A 16,007-nucleotide genomic window follows, 5' to 3' on the forward strand; every position below is an offset into this window, starting at 1 on the left:
TTCGTTTAGGCGATGACTGACGTGATTGGTTAGATTAGGTGTCGTCCAACCTACATGTAATATCGAAACTGTTTACCCCAGCTGGTCTGTAATCAGTCTCTATGGCGTATGATATTTAACAGGATCCTTCACCGAAGGCGAAGTAAATAGTTGTGAATTTCCCCAAGATTTACTGGGAATAGTCCACACTATTCACGGAGCATAGTATATACACGTGTACACATAAAAAAAATAATACCTTTGTTTTTCTCGGGCATTTTGCGATGAAAACAATATCCCGAGTTTGAGATTTCAATCATGGGATATTGCCCAATATCCCGAGATAGCGAACCAATCAAATTGCGCCATCTTAGGAGGTTCACTTGTAGCATATACTAAAAGTGTTTATTATGGTATAAATTGGATTGTGATTATCTATCCCAGTTGGTCTGTGAGGTGTCTCTCTATTTGGCGAGTGATAGAATGATGTATTATAATACAGATTACAATTATTACTATTTACCCGAGCCGGTCTTTGATCAGTTTTTATAAGCTTGCGATGCATTACAATACACATTAGTTTGATGGAAAATAAGGAAAAACAAAGAGCATGCCGAAGTTCACTATTGATGCATTGGCTTCTGATGCCCAAAGTCCTGATTATAAAATAAATCTTCTCTTATCTGAATGTCATTATAAAGCTATTCTCTTCCTAGTCATCACCCTTTGGTCTGACATGTCACTTTGCGAGCCAACGACCTCATTAACTGGTTTCCAGCTTTATTACTTTATTACCACCAAGTAATCCAACTAGTCGGTGCTATGTATTGTTTTACCATCTTGTACTTGCATTGAACTTTCGCACTGAAATGTATGACTCTTAATGATCTTTTGACGATTATAAAATACATGATTATTGCAAAATTAAAGCACTCTGAATAGCCTTGCTCTGTGTAATGAACGAATAGGTTATCACGTTATAGTCCAACAAGTTGAATGGTCATCCTAGGAGCTGGAGGTTGTGGGTTCAAATCCCATCTGTGTCAGTTGAACAACTTTCACGTATGTGAAAGTAACAACTAAATATAAGAACCTTTCAACTGTTCAGGTTATACGCAGGGATATAATATGATCATGCAGTTAAACAACAGTATATCTGCTAAGTATACTTAAGATCAGCTTTATAACCATGTAACTGGGAATACATACAAGTCTACATCTGTCATGATAAACATGCAATACGATACATTATGCTGCCAACAATTGCTGCTATAATATTTATCACTTTACCACTTTTACCACTAATACCACTTTTATCCAATCGCTCCTTTTCACTTATTTCGTTTGTACTTATTTTATTTCCATCTATTTTGACTCTAACCCAGTATTACTTTCCCACCTTTGTATTGTAACTGTTGCACAATAATTTCCCTCGGGATAAATAAAGCATCTTGAATCTTGAATCTTGAATAACATATCAAAACACGTTTTCTGGAAATGGTGTACTAAAAATGTTAGTTGCAGAATCACAAGACTGATAAACCTGTTACTATAAACCTTCTTACAGCAATCATATATTGTAGTTTTAAAGCCTTATTTTCCTGTTTAGAGCACCTTTTTTTGACCTTTTAATGCTCAACCTGCATGTCGTCGATTCCTAAACGTATTTGGATGTACTCTACCTTTAAGGAACTGATATATGGGGAGTTTATGAATATAATCACTTTAAGCTAAGTTATTTTGCAGTTGCCAAGGGATGTAAACAACAGAAGTTGAATTTTGAGAATGAATAGAGCACCTCGACAGCGGACCACCTTCCTCTTTTCCTTTCCTGTCAACATCACCCAGTCACATGACCACAAAACACAAAGCTCGCCAGGTGCACCGTTAAAAAACTTTAATAGAGCAGAATTATAAACAAGCTAGCCCAGCGTAGCGCTAGCCGCTAGGTCTGGGGGAGGTAGGAGGCCACCTGGTCCAGCGTGGTCAGGTGGGGGTCCAGGTACTCCAGGACCGCGTTGCCCCCGTTGTGGAGCGGCGCGTCGGGGTGGGAGAGCAGTGAGAGCAGGGTTTCGTCCATCCGGAGAGCCTCTCCAGTCTCTGGATGGCACAGACGCAGCTTCTGATAGGGTCAACACAAGTAGCATGTTAGCTCTATTCTATAAGACCATAGGAGAGAGGCAGTGTCAGCTCTATTTAATAAGACATGAGGAAAGGCAAGCGGTGTTAGCATCTTGATAGCTCTTTTCAATAAGACATGAGGATAGGCAACCGGTGTTAGCATCTTGATAGCTCTATTCAATAAGACATGAGATGCAATATGTCTGTGTGTGTGCTTTTGTGTGCATGTGTGCGCGTGCGTTTGCGCATGTGTTTCTGTGCTTGCTGGAGAAAGTAAGTGTGTTGATAGCTCGATTCAATAAGACATGAGGAGAGACAAGCAGGGTTAGCATCTTGATAGCTCTATTCAATAAGACTTGAGGGACGAGCAGTGTTCGTATCTTGCTTCCGGTCAGTTTTTTGCCATGTAAACGTTAGCCTAATAGTGTGTGAGTATGTCATTTTGTGACCATACGCATAGTTCTCAGTACGTTGTTGTGTTAACGTAAGCTCAGCTGCAGGTATGTTGCTTGCTAAGCTACTTTAACACACTAAGTTGCTGTACGTTGCTACAGTACCTTTGCAGTGAGCACGTTGTTGTCGTTCTTGAGGCCGGCCAGAGAGGCCGCGTAGTCCACCACCTTGCCCACGCTCCACTTGGAACAGAAGAACATGGGCTGGCTGGGCGGGGAAGACTCTTTGGGAAGATACACCTGGAGGTACGTCCTCTCCACCTGCTTACACAACCGTATTCCAGGGTTTACTCTAAGGTGTACTGCAATAAGTGGTGAGTCAAAATTGTTGTAACCCCAACTGACAATCAATATGTGCCCATAGGATCAATGCCCTATTGAACGTATGTAAATTGTTACTCACTATTATTGATAAGTATAAGTAAGTACATTTACATTTAGCAGACGCTTTTATCCAAAGCGATTTACAATAAGTAAATTTGTCAGAGAAACAACAACATATCGCTGTCGGTACAGTAAGGATGTTCATATAAAGAAGCACCAACAATAAATAGGTTAAACCATTCCCCGTAAACAACAAAGATAGCTAGGATAAGATGCTACACAATGTTAAGTACTGCGCCATGAAGTACAACATACAAAGCCAGCAATCTTATGTAGACTAATGATGCATCTATAACGATGAGGAGCAGTTGACCTGGGGCAGTCCTTTATCTCCGGTGGCGTGGAGCTTAAGTTTCATCAACGCCACTTTCGCCGCCATCGCACTGCTCTTCGCTCCTCGTCGTCCCTTAGGAGGCCCCGGCGTTTTGGACTCTGGAGTCATCACACACACACACACACACACACACACACACACACACACACACACACACACACACACACACACACACACACACACACACACACACACACACACACACACACACACACACACACACACACACACACAGGATGAATGGTCTGCATGGAGCCGCATGCCGCCCGAGATGGTATATGACCCGTTTCTAAACAGTGTCTGCTCGCAAATAGAAGGGAGTTGAACAGGAAGTCGTAAGTGCCACTGACTACGACTCCATCTGGGGTTGTAAAAAAAAACAGAACGCAATAGTAAACTCACCCACTATCTTCTGGACCAGCTCCTTGGTGGCCGCCATCTTGGGTCTGGGCGCCTCCAGTTTCTCACAGCAGTGGTCATCCTGGTGTCGATGGCTGTGGAACCAGGAAAATGGAGGCGGTTAGTGGAGATCCAGTGGAGACGCTTCCATCAATAGCCTCCACATTCCTCTGGAAACGACATATATAGGGACCCTACAGCTAGTAGTATTAGTGGTATTATTATTAGTATCTAGAGAGGGAACCGGTGGGTAGTAGTATAGTAGTAGTAACAGTAGTAGCACTAGCAACAGTAGTAGTAGTACTAGTAACAGTAGTAGTAGTACTAGTAACAGTAGTAGTAGTAGTAGTAGTAGTAGTAGTAGTAGTAATAGTAGTAGTGATGTTAATAGTGTTAATAGAAGAAGTAGTAGTGCCTCGAGAGGGAACCTAAAGCAAGTAGTACTAGTAACAGTAGTAGTAGTGGTAGTATTATAGCAGTAATAGTATTGTAGTGGTAGCAGTAGAGAGTGAATCTGGACCTACGGCAGGCAGAAGTGTTTCCCACAGTGTGGACAGGTCACAGGGACCAGCTCTTTCCCTCTGCAGTCCTGGAAGGAGCAAGGGTAACTCTGAGTCCCCCCAGTCGACCGGAAGTCTCTTGGGACAGACGGCTTCTAGAGAATACACAACCCATACACAACCCAACATATTGACACACGATAAATAATACACAACCAAACATTCACATAAGAAGATAGTAACTCACCACATGATTTCACATGAGGATATTCATGATAGTGTAGACAGGCTTACCTCTGGGCATGAATGCGAGGATCTACTTCTGTGTTCAATACTGCAAATTCGAAAAAAATGTGATTCAGGACTTCACTTTAATCAGCTACAAATCGGAATAACATTACAATGCAATCTTACCAGAAGACCCCACCACAGGAGTCGCAGCCAAAAGGAAGGAAATCTAGAAGAAAGATAAACCATTGTAATTAATAAACCATTGTGGTTCAAAAACCATTGTGATTATAAAAACATCGTAATTCAGGACGTGTTCGGTACCAGTATCAAGAGTCTGGTTCCGTGATCAGGACTCATCTTCATAAGGTAGGAGATGAGTCCGACCCCAACCCTACCAGGTAGGGTATGAGCAGATCAATAGTACAAATTGACACATTGTGAGCTTCTACTGTTAGTCTTCAACGACTCGGACGACGTCAGCATTAGTATCTGGTTAGTGGAACTAGAGACTAGTAGCAGCTCTCTGTCAAGAAGTCTGAAGCTTCAATTACTTCATAACAGTGAAGAACATAACTTCCATAAACAGCCCTTCAGAACGTGGACTGTAGGGAAACCAGGGCATGCTGACACACAGAGGACTAACGCACACAAGCTCACCGTGGAGACGCAATATCGGGGAGTTTATCGCCAATAAACACCATCAGAAGAGCATTATATGAACTATCCATGGAGGGATCTAGGACGGAGAGCTCCGACTCCCATCCGAATCACGTTAGCATTAGCAACAAGCTAACCGCACTACAGGACGTGGTGGAGGTTCATCTTTGGTCTTTTCTAGAACCAAAACAGAGTCAAAGAGACACTCGGCCCCATGTCTCTGTGATAAAGTCACCCGTGGGGAGACGCACCTTGCTGCTTGCAGAACTCTGTGTCACAGCGCTGTCCGATGTCCAGCTCAGCCATGTTGACGTCACTTGACCTCTGACCCGCCCCCCCAAACCACGCTGCAACAGTGTTAAACTAGTTTAAATATGACAAGGTTAAGGTATAGGTACATCTTATAATTTTGAATTAGATTTACAAATGCGTTTAAAGTATGTTTCGTCGTATAAGGTTAACGCATACGATGATAGATGTTAAATACGATTACATATTATAACAAGTTATAACTAATAAATTACAAACAAAATTTTAATATTGATGAGTTTCAAATAAATAAATTGTGTTTCTTTGGGTTGACTCGGCTTCCTATATATGAGAATATTAACATATTCCGGTCAGGTTGGCCGTGACGTCACCCAGGTGTGTGTGTGTGTGTGTGTGTGTGTGTGTGTGTGTGTACGCGGACAGGTGCAGTGAAAGGCGTCCTCTCACTGGCTTGTTTTGAACAGATTTGAAAAAAGTGGTTCGTCTGGTTTGATTCGATCTTCACCCGACGTGAACGGTTGCCAGGTCTACCCGGGTCTAGTCCGTGTCTGGTTTGTACATCGATCGCGAATCTAAAGTTCGACAAAATGAGTAAAATGTCGAGGATGTTCAAAGGGAGCTCTGGCTCTTCGAGTTCCTCGTCCAGTTCCTCCAAGTCCAGGTCGAAGTCGCGGTCGGGCGCCTCTCCACAGGAGGCCATCCACCGGCTCCGGGAGACCGAGGAAATGCTGACCAAGAAGCAGGAGTACCTGGAGCAGAAGATAGAGCAGGAGATAGCTACCGCCAAGAAATACGGCACCAAAAACAAGCGAGGTATGTTGTACACTGGTAATGTATCTTTAACCATAGATCTGTCTACTAGAGACGGAGGGACAGATCAATAACATCATGTACAATATGGTGTTGGTGGGCCTGATGTTGCGAGCTCCTCTTAGCTATGTTTTTAAACAGTGAATTGATTGACTGCCTTAAAATAGCGCCCCTCGGACCAGTGGCCACGCAAGTGTTACAGTTATTGCATCAAGACAGAGGTTGCAGTCATGCACGTCGTGAGCAGATCGGGTTAGGTTTATCTCTCAAGGACCCTCAGCTAGGAGGTGCAGGGTATCGAACCCGCTCTATCTCCTGAGCCACTGCTTCACTATACACAGAAACCGAGTTCAGTGCGAGGCCTAGTCTACTGGTTCTCATGACCTGCATCCCTGCTATGTTTAGAAGGAGACTAAACCAACGAGCTGGGCACGCCCAAGGATGGTAGCCTGGCGGGTGTGAGCTCATGGGTGCCACCACACCAAAGGAATGAGGACAGAATACACACTGATTTATTAGATCTAGATGGATAGAATGTTGTCAATTAATATGAATGAATTAATGAATTAATATCCATTCCATCAGTCCTGCAGAAGAGCGTTTTAGCATTGGGAACAAGTATCATGATAGATCTGGTCTGATAGGTCTGGTCTGATCCAGTCCGGGTCTGGTCCTGGTGTTTCCAGGATCTGATCCGGTCCTGGTCTGAAGATCCTGGTCTGGTCTGAACCGCTCCGCTCCTTGTCTGGTCAGGAGCGGATCAGACCTGATCCTGGAAATACCAGGATCATAGCAGATCAGAACAGACCAGACCAGTTCCTGGTCTGATCCTGGTCTGGTTTGATCCGGCCCTTGTCCGGTCTGACCCGCTCCTGATCCACTCCTGGTGTTCCCAGGCGCCCTCCAGGCCCTGAAGAGGAAGAAGCGCCACGAGCAGCAGCTGACCCAGATCGACGGGACCCTGTCCACCATCGAGTTCCAGCGGGAGGCGCTGGAGAACGCCAGCACCAACACGGAGGTCCTGAAGAACATGAGCTACGCCGCCAAGGCCATCAAGGGGGTCCACCAGAACATGTAAGAAGAACCCCTAGTGGGTCTGGGTCTTCAAATCAAGACCAGAGTGGCTCTGATGTCTAAGCTATTCTCTCTCTCTCTCTCTCTCTCTCTCTCTCTCTCTCTCTCTCTCTCTCTCTCTCTCTCTCTCTCTCTCTCTCTCTCTCTCTCTCTCTCTCTCTCTCTCTCCTCTCTCTCTCTCTCCTCTCTCTCTCTCTCTCTCTCCTCTCTCTCTCTCTCTCTCTCTCTCTCTCTCTCTCTCTCTCTCTCTCTTTCTCTCTCTCAGGGACGTAGATAAGATAGACTCTCTGATGCAGGACATCACAGAGCAACAGGAAGTGGCCCAGGAGATTTGCGACGCTATTGGCCGACCGTTCGGTGACACGTTTGACGAGGTGAGGCAGCGAGTATTTTGATTGGTGTATGGATACGATCTAAATCATGTAATGTATAGTAGTTAATGGTGTGTGTGTGTGTGTGTGTGTGCAGGACGAGCTCCTAGCAGAGCTGGAGCAGCTGGAGCAGGAGGAAGAGGAGGAGAGGATGAAGGAGATGGCCCGTCTCCCCAGGGCACCCTCCTCTAAGGTCCCCAGCTCCAGGGTACCTTCCGGGGCCCCCAGCTCCAGGGTACCTTCCGGGGCCCCCAGCCACAGAACCCGTAGGTGGCGCTCTGATCGCTCCAACGTCATGTCTATGTTTGGACCACCATCCCAGACCCCTAACGCTTGATACTGGCACTTTATGTACGCACTTCACTCTATTGCATGTTGTACGATTGCAATTGAACTTCTTGTTTTTCAGAGTCCAAGAAGAGGGTGGAGGATGATACCGACATGAAGAAACTGGCTTCGTGGGCTACATAAGACACACGCACGCACGCACGCACGCACACACACTAATGAAGTCTTTTTGTATTATGCAGTAGTGTTGCCAGGGAGTAGGAAGTGCTTTGATTACATTCTAATGAAGGAATAACCTGTATTTTTATGATATATGTCCTCAACATTGATTTTTTTTTTGTGATTTTACATTGTGAACATGAAACCAGACTGCTGTAAATACGTATGAAAAATTGCATTCAAATCAATCAATATATGAATAGGACTAGAAAGGATTAATAGAAGGAATAAATAAACTTAACATTTTGCGAAAAAGTTGGACGACGACGCTATGGGAAATGAATCATGTTAATGTTTAACCTGTGTAAATTATATTCATGTAATAAAAGCTGCTCGCATAAAAGGCTGCGACGGGCCCATAAAGTTGTCATGGAAAGTCAAACTCGAGCTGTCTGCGCGTTCCCGTCACACATCCGTCCATCATCCTGTGCTCCATGCACCCGCCTCGTTGGCTCGTGGCTTGTGATGACGTCTTTTCACGCCAACTGACATTACGTTAGTTTGTTTAATATGTAGATACTTTTTTAAATGAAAGCATTTTCTGAGCAGTGTTCATGTTATGGTTATAATAGTTTTGGAGCAGTTTCCTACCGGGTATCTGGTGCAGTACCCCTCGCTGACCAATACGAGATCGGTCTTCCGGGGTTCCCACTTGCTGCAGTACCACGGCTGACAAATAGGAGAACGGTCCTCCGGGGTTCCCGCATGCTGCAGTCAGGGCCAGAGAGAGAGGATGCAGTACCACCGCTAACCAATAGGAGACCGGTCCTCCGGGGTTGTAGCCCCGCCTTCTGACCGAGAGGCAGGAAATCCTCCTCCAGAAACTAACCTGCTCCGAACTAATGCCTAGTTAACTTACTAACTCACTACAAACTAACCTCCCTAAAGTAATAGCCTACATAAGTAGACCAGGAGTAGAAGATGAGTCGGACTCCGAAGAGACAGGAATCAGGTGAGCTGAAACACACACTTTGGTCCCGTTTCGGTACGCAGGTCTTAATATATTATCGTATTGAGTGTCTAGTGGCATGCCGCATATCGTTTCTGGACTGTTTGGTAAAACATGTAATCATGTGCATCGAACACGTAACTAATTCATAGTGTAACTTAACTCACTAATGTTATACATGTATAATAATATAAATGTAATACATGGTCAGTCTATTGTCCCCGGAGGACTAACGTGACGTCAACTCTTGGTTGACCAGCCGTATGGGTCGCTGTACCAGGAACACAGATGTTTAATCATAGCTTTACGGTCACTGTACCAGGAACAAAGAAGTTAAATCATAGCTCTAAGGTCACTGTACCATGAACACAGATGTATGATTAATCATAGCTTTAAGATCACTGTGTCGAATGAACACTCTTTAAGAAGTCCCTTAACGTCACAACAGCTGTGTTATTAACCTGGCTACACGCATCATCACTTTACTGATGAAGTTGGACTTACAACCGTACTTGAAGTATGGCAATCTGTTGACCACTAGTTTATAGTTTATACTGTACTCATATATATTTTATGCATGATCTCTTACAAGCTTATCAGTAGTGCTTTGGGCCTGTGACCTCCTTCCCTGCTATTTTGTGTATCGTCTGTAAAAGCACAAACAGAAACAAAACTCTGTGTGCCATCATTCTATTCTCTGGGACGTTGAGATATGTGACATTGTTCTATCTGGGACCGTGAGGCATGTAACCCCATTCCATCCACTGCGACCGCAACACAGTGAGGTAAGTAACCTACCTCCTCCCACCTCCTCCCACCTCCTAGAGGACGGCCCCGACCTGGAGGAGGCGCGGCGGGCGGCGGCGGCGGCCAACCGTCTGGAGGAGCTGCGTCTGGTGCTGCTGGGCTGGCGCTGGCCCGGCAAGAGCCTGACGGGCAACACCATCCTGGGCCGCGAGGAGTTCCGCCTGGAGCGAGCCGCCGAGTTCTGCGTGAAGCGTCAGACGGAGGCCGAGGGCCGGCAGGTGACGGTGGTGGACACGCCGGGCTGGTTCTCCTCCCAGAACACCCCGCCCACCTACCAGCAGGAGATCCTGAAGGGCGCCTCCATGTGCCCGCCGGGGCCCCACGCCCTCCTGCTGGTCATCCCCGTGGGCATGTTCTCGGACGTGGACCGCGGGCGCATCGCCGAGCACATGGCCCTGTTCGGGGAGCGGGCCTGGAGGCACACGCTGGTGGTGTTCACCTGGTCCGAGGTGCTGAAGGACATCTCCATCGAGCGCTACATCCGCCGGGAGGGCCGCGACCTCAAGTGGGTGCTGGAGCGCTGCGGGAAGCGCTACTTTGTGATCAACAACAACGTGTGGGGTGAGCACCCGCAGCTGGGCCAGCTGTTCGAGGCCGTGGAGAAGATGGTGGCCGAGGTGGGGGGGGCTTACCTCCCCGAGACGGCCGAGGAGAAGGAGGCGGAGAAGGAGGAGGGGAAGGAGGAGGGGAAGGAGGAGGGGAAGGAGGAGGAGGAGGTGAAGGGACCGCCGGACGGGAGACAGACCCCCCAGGAGGGCCCGGTGGGGGGGCGTGACCTCGGGGCGCGGCCCAAACACAACTCGGCCCCCAGACTGTGCAGCGAGCCGCTCTGATTCACGAGGTTCACCGCCCGCCGCTGCCTCAATACTCTAAGTGCTTCGCCAGTACAATAATCTGTTGATACTACATCAGGGCTACTACGTCAGGGTCAATACTTGATCACTCATTGATCTTTAATTTCACATCCGGCCTTTATTAATAATCAGATATTACTGCATCAGGACTCATTGGTTCATACTTGATTCATTCTTTATCAATACTTTCTTAATACCACATCAGGCCTTTATCAACCAATTTGTTCATACTTTACCAATGCTTGAAAAATATTTTGTTAATGCCACATTAGGCCTTTATTAATAATTATTTCATACTTGATCAGGACTTGATCAAGTCATAAAGTACTTTTTTCGTCCTGTTGGAAATGCTTTCCGCCGCAAAATACTCAAAATAGATAGAAAGGACTAGAAATCAAACCAATAGAAGTAACTCAAGCACAGCAAGGCCATGCAGGCTGAGGACAATATGTGACCATGTCACACGAGTCTAAAGTGGTTCAGTACACGGTCTCGTCTGACTGGTTTTCAGCGGCACCAGGAATTGAGGGGAAAGATTAGTCTTAGATTTGAGAGCCATTGTTATTCATACCATAATATTCAGAAAAAAGTTATACATCATACATATCCAACATTTTACATTAGATATAATGTTATGGTTGTGATGTATGAAGCAAACAGTCCATTTATTGCTGTCCTTCATGTTCAGGATTTTAATATTTAATGAATAGAGCAATATTCATATTTAATTGAAAAATGTCGCTCTTCAAGTTAGCTGTATTGTGTGTCTCTGATAGAAGTCCTTGGTTTTTATTTTTTGGGAACTAAATCCTATCCTCCTGTGTTAAGCCTAACAATAAGGGAGGTTCTTCATAGACCTCGTACATCTTCTCCATCCTCCCCCCAGAGAACTTCACCACCTCATGCACCTTCCCACCAGACACAGACCGTAGAAACACCTCCTCCACCGTCCCACCAGACAGACCTACCTACCACCCACAGCCTGCTGTAGTCTAATTAAGGCCTCTATATCGTTGTGAAGGTCCCAGGAGGTGTGCCGTTTTAGGAGGATGTTCTTTCACTCTGAGGGGACAGGTCATTGATCGTATCATGCCCTTCGCTCCTGCTTTAAGCCCGGAGACTTAATCTGCACCTTAAAGCCAGACATGGGATGGCTGGGTGGTTTTTAGTTTGTTAATTTTGTGTATTTCCTTCACGTTGTTTTCCGTCGTGCATTTAACAAGGAAACACGTTACTCAGGAAAACATCACATGTTGCTGAATGCTGTCCGTCTAGTCACGTATGATCCGTTTCCTCCTGGTCCTGTTTCCTGGTTAGTATGTACTGGTTCCGCCTGTTTAGTATGTTCTCAGTTTTCCCCTGGTTCTGGTTTCTCCTGGTTCTGGTTTCTCCTGGATGGTATCTTCTGGTGCCTCCCGGTTCTGCTCCTCCTGGTTCTGTTTTCCTCCTGGTTCTGTAGGTCCTGGTTCCTCCTGTGTGTCTGCTCTTGGGGCAGAAGTGCACTAACTTATTGCTGACCTGTTTAGACGAATTGCTAAACGATTCCCGTGTATTGAGACCAAAGATTGCAGACAGCATGTTTCCTAAAGCGATTTCATGCTCCTATTTCATCTTTTTAGCCCCCGAGAGCTACAGAGACTCTAGATTGATTGTCTGATTAGTGTGTTTAGTTTGTTTAGTCCAGTAGAGCAGAGGCACCTGTTTTACCGATATAACAAACAATGTGAATAATTGTTTGAAAATGTTACCGTCAAATGACAAGGCTACGATACATAAATAAAGCAATGCACTAGACTTATGACCTTAGCTGCTCCTGCCTTATATCAAAGTAACTATAAGGAAATGACATGAGTCCATATAAGTTACTGAACGTCATATAGGTGGGATGATAATAGTTATGTATTATGATGAAATGGTTTCACTCCTATTGGTTACTGCTTATAATTTGTTACTCCAGCTTTTCCTTTTTAAAGAACAGGATCAACTCAATTGCTTTTCTACTGAAATAAACTGCTGACTCCTGTAACAGACTGTGTCTGTCTTTGTGGGGTGTAAACGCTGTGTGAGTGCGGGCTCTGTGGGTTTTTCCTCCTGAGAAGATACTAAAGGTGTCCAGTTACACATGAAACGTCACTTCTGGTCAAACATGACCTTAAGATTATATCGCTGAATCAACAGCCAGAGGTCATTGTGTTAAGACAATATTAGTTGTTATCCTCGCAATTACAGAACATCATTACTCGTAATGTTATTTGTGAATATTTATTTGTCCTTTTTTTATAATAAACTAAGCAGCCATTCCCAGCGAGTCCAATAGAGGGCAGTGTCGCGCCAGGAGTAACACTTGTCCGGTTAGAGCATTGACCTATTGGGAGTAGTAGTAGTAGTAAGATGATTGTACCAAATAAAGTACCAATAATTCCTACACCAAGAGGCGCTTCTTTTTTTAAACAATGTTCTTTATTATTTAAAATGTAATCAAAACACCAGAAGTTACAGAGGAGACAGAACGATGCGATACAGGACTACTGAGATAAACACTGCTCATCCTCCCTCCTTTCTACTCTTTCCCCTCTCCAATCTCCTCGCCCCTCCCTCTCTGCTCCTCTCCCCCCTCTCCTCGCCACTCTTCTCTCTGAAGTCCTCGTCGTTACTCAACGGCCTGTAGTGTTTATCCCCCTCCTCCCCGTATCCTCCATGTTGCTCCACGGCCTTGTGGTCGGACGTCAAGTGAAAGCATCCAGAGACGCAAAACAAGGAATAAATGAAGAATTCAACCCTCAAGAAACACATGGAGCCGTGCGTCGAACGCTGTCTTCACCCTCCGCCCCCGGTCGCAGTAAGACAAACGCACCCCAAGCAATTCCAGAAAACGGCAGGGCTCCAAAGTAAAAGTCACGCCGCGGCCCGCTTAGCAAACAAACCAATCAAATAAACCCAACCCCCTCTCCCCGCGTACGACTGCATTGTGGAACCTGGAAATCACCGCCAGCGCTTTAACTCTAGAGTGATGGACGTAGACGCAGGTATGGGTCTACCTGTATGGGTCATGTATGGGTCATCCATCATGGATGGGCCATGTATGGCAATACACTGAACAAAGATGGGAAGGGAAGGTTCAACGGTTGAGGTACATCTTTTGGTTGAGTCTTTGGTCTCGTTACCATGGAAACAGGCTGGATTATGGATAGATGTAATTAACAATGGATGAATGTAATATTGATGTTATATTGCACAGATCTTCTTTTTCATTGGAGTTGTTAAATTTCAATCTACAATAAGAGACAATCTGATACATTCTGTTATAGGCCTATTAATAATAATGGTCTGTGAAACCATTTTCGACTGAAATCATTTAAATGTATTTTTGATGATCAGGCTCAACTGCAAGCGATGACCAGAAATATTCACATTCAGATAAAAAGTTTAGATCAAAAGGCCACAAAATAAAAAACTGTAAAAGGTAACACCACAGTGGTATGCTAGGTTAGCCGTCAACTGATTCTAAAAGTTTAGGCGGTTTCCCTTCAACCCAACTCTATCCTGTCACATAATTATTTAAGTAAGCTAATCATGAGCTTAATAAGGGCAGGAAGGCATCATAGGATACAAAGCGAAAGATAGGTCACCTATCAGATCAACCAATAAGAATCAACCGCACAGAGCCAGCTCACACGCACACACACACACACGGGTGCGACACACAAAACAAAATCAAGGAATCCCAGGTATAACCAGCAGGGGGTGTGGACATCTACAACGTCAGGTCGCGTTGCGTAAGTACCGCATGGCAAATGAGAAACTATGTGCAGGGACCACTTTGTGCAAACTCTAGTCAATGACGAAATGGCAGGAAAACACATTTTTTCATAAATCAACTCAAATAGGACTGCAGGGAGGGATAATTGGAGACCTTGCTCTTCACCGAGTCATTTATCCTCAGTAACTCAATCTGCACCCACCAGATGTAAACACACGCGTGATGTTGTGAAGGCCATCTCATTTGAACGCAGGACGGAGAGACGCCACTGACACCCACTTTGTAACATTCATAACGTTAAGATGTCAGCCACTGCATTTGCAAGGGGTTTCGTTAGTGGGGCTAGAGGATGGGTCACCATCGGGTTAATATTTTTTGAGATTCTTGAGATGACCTAAAAATATTCGATGCATGGTTGTGCTAGCTAGATCTAGCCGTTACTTCCAAATCATAATTGCTTGTTCTAACTGCTATGTGCGATCTTGATAGCTAGTTTTAGCTGGTACGAACTGTGGTTTAGGCGAGTTATAGTTTGTACACAAGGTCTTTTTAGCTGGCACATAGGATCAAAATTGTTAGTTTTAGCTACGTATTATCATAATAGCTAGTTTAAGCTACATGATCGTAATAGCTAGTTGTAATGGTACGTACGATTGTAATAGCTAGTTTTACCTAGGTTTGATCACAATAGTCTAAGCTAGTCCGTATGATCGTAATAGCTAGTTTTAGCAATGTATGATTGTAATAGCTAGTTCTATCTAGGTTTGATCGTAATAAATAACTTAAGCTGGTACGTATGATCGTAATAACTACTTTTAGCTACATATTATGGTAATAGCTAGTTCGTACGGTATGTTCTACGGCTTTTTAGTTAGTTGTGGCCGTGAAATACAGCATAGTAACTTGACACCACTGCAATGTAGCTACACCTAGCGTAGATAAGCTCCCGGAAAGCGCAATTCATTGAAATATAACAGCCGCCCCCCCTCCCCCCTGGTGCAAGAACTGTCCAAAGTAAAAAAAAAGAAAAAAAGGAAACGAATCGAGAGAAACAAATCAGATGATTATAGGAAAGCCGTTTGCTGCGGTCGCAACAGAAGTCCAACGCTCATTGTTTTTGAAAATATAGATCATATAGAAGTCTACCGCGGGTACCGATGAGGTCACCAGCCATCGTCCCAAGAGCCGGTCGTCGTCGCAACAGGACCCGGGTCCCCAGCGGGTCCAGATGAGAGACCAGGTCAACTAGTCCATAATAATCCCTCTTCGGTCGCTATTGAAACAGAGAGGTTGGACCGAGCGGGCAGCGGACGGATCTCCGGTCTCTGCGGGTCCCAGTCTCTGCTGGTCCCGGGGGGGGGGGGGGGGGGGGTGGGGGTCTCAGAACTGGTCGGGGTCCATGAAGACGTCCTTCCCCAGTCCGGTGGGCTCCACCTCGGCGTAGGCTGGACGGCCCGACCGGCGGTAGAACTTCATCGCTGGCCAGCGCCGTGGACGCCTCTGGGAGGACGGACACACACATGCACACGCACACACACACACACACAC

At 45.4% G+C, this 16,007-nt stretch overlaps 3 protein-coding genes across 3 annotated transcripts; 2 read left to right on the forward strand and 1 right to left on the reverse strand.

Annotated features, from left to right (window-relative positions):
• Nucleotides 1-426: 426 nt before the first annotated feature.
• Nucleotides 427-5,387, reverse strand: zfand1 (zinc finger, AN1-type domain 1). Its single transcript, XM_056584601.1, has 8 exons — nt 5,309-5,387; nt 4,584-4,626; nt 4,464-4,503; nt 4,194-4,324; nt 3,673-3,764; nt 3,250-3,368; nt 2,658-2,813; nt 427-2,101 (listed from the first exon to the last, which is right to left on the reverse strand). Exons 1-8 carry the CDS (start codon nt 5,361-5,363, stop codon nt 1,925-1,927), a joined length of 813 nt encoding a protein of 270 aa, XP_056440576.1. The 5' UTR covers nt 5,364-5,387; the 3' UTR covers nt 427-1,924.
• Nucleotides 5,388-5,684: 297 nt separating this feature from the next.
• Nucleotides 5,685-8,660, forward strand: chmp4c (charged multivesicular body protein 4C). Its single transcript, XM_056584607.1, has 5 exons — nt 5,685-6,140; nt 7,034-7,211; nt 7,477-7,585; nt 7,680-7,848; nt 7,992-8,660. Exons 1-5 carry the CDS (start codon nt 5,915-5,917, stop codon nt 8,051-8,053), a joined length of 744 nt encoding a protein of 247 aa, XP_056440582.1. The 5' UTR covers nt 5,685-5,914; the 3' UTR covers nt 8,054-8,660.
• A 183-nt stretch (nt 8,661-8,843) lies between these two features.
• LOC130377448 (GTPase IMAP family member 9) lies at nt 8,844-13,334 on the forward strand. Its single transcript, XM_056584600.1, has 2 exons — nt 8,844-9,041; nt 9,864-13,334. Exons 1-2 carry the CDS (start codon nt 9,011-9,013, stop codon nt 10,676-10,678), a joined length of 846 nt encoding a protein of 281 aa, XP_056440575.1. The 5' UTR covers nt 8,844-9,010; the 3' UTR covers nt 10,679-13,334.
• The last annotated feature ends 2,673 nt before the right edge of the window (nt 13,335-16,007 follow it).

Source organism: Gadus chalcogrammus, chromosome 23, assembly GCF_026213295.1.
Source record: "Gadus chalcogrammus isolate NIFS_2021 chromosome 23, NIFS_Gcha_1.0, whole genome shotgun sequence".
Lineage (NCBI taxonomy): Eukaryota > Metazoa > Chordata > Actinopteri > Gadiformes > Gadidae > Gadus > Gadus chalcogrammus.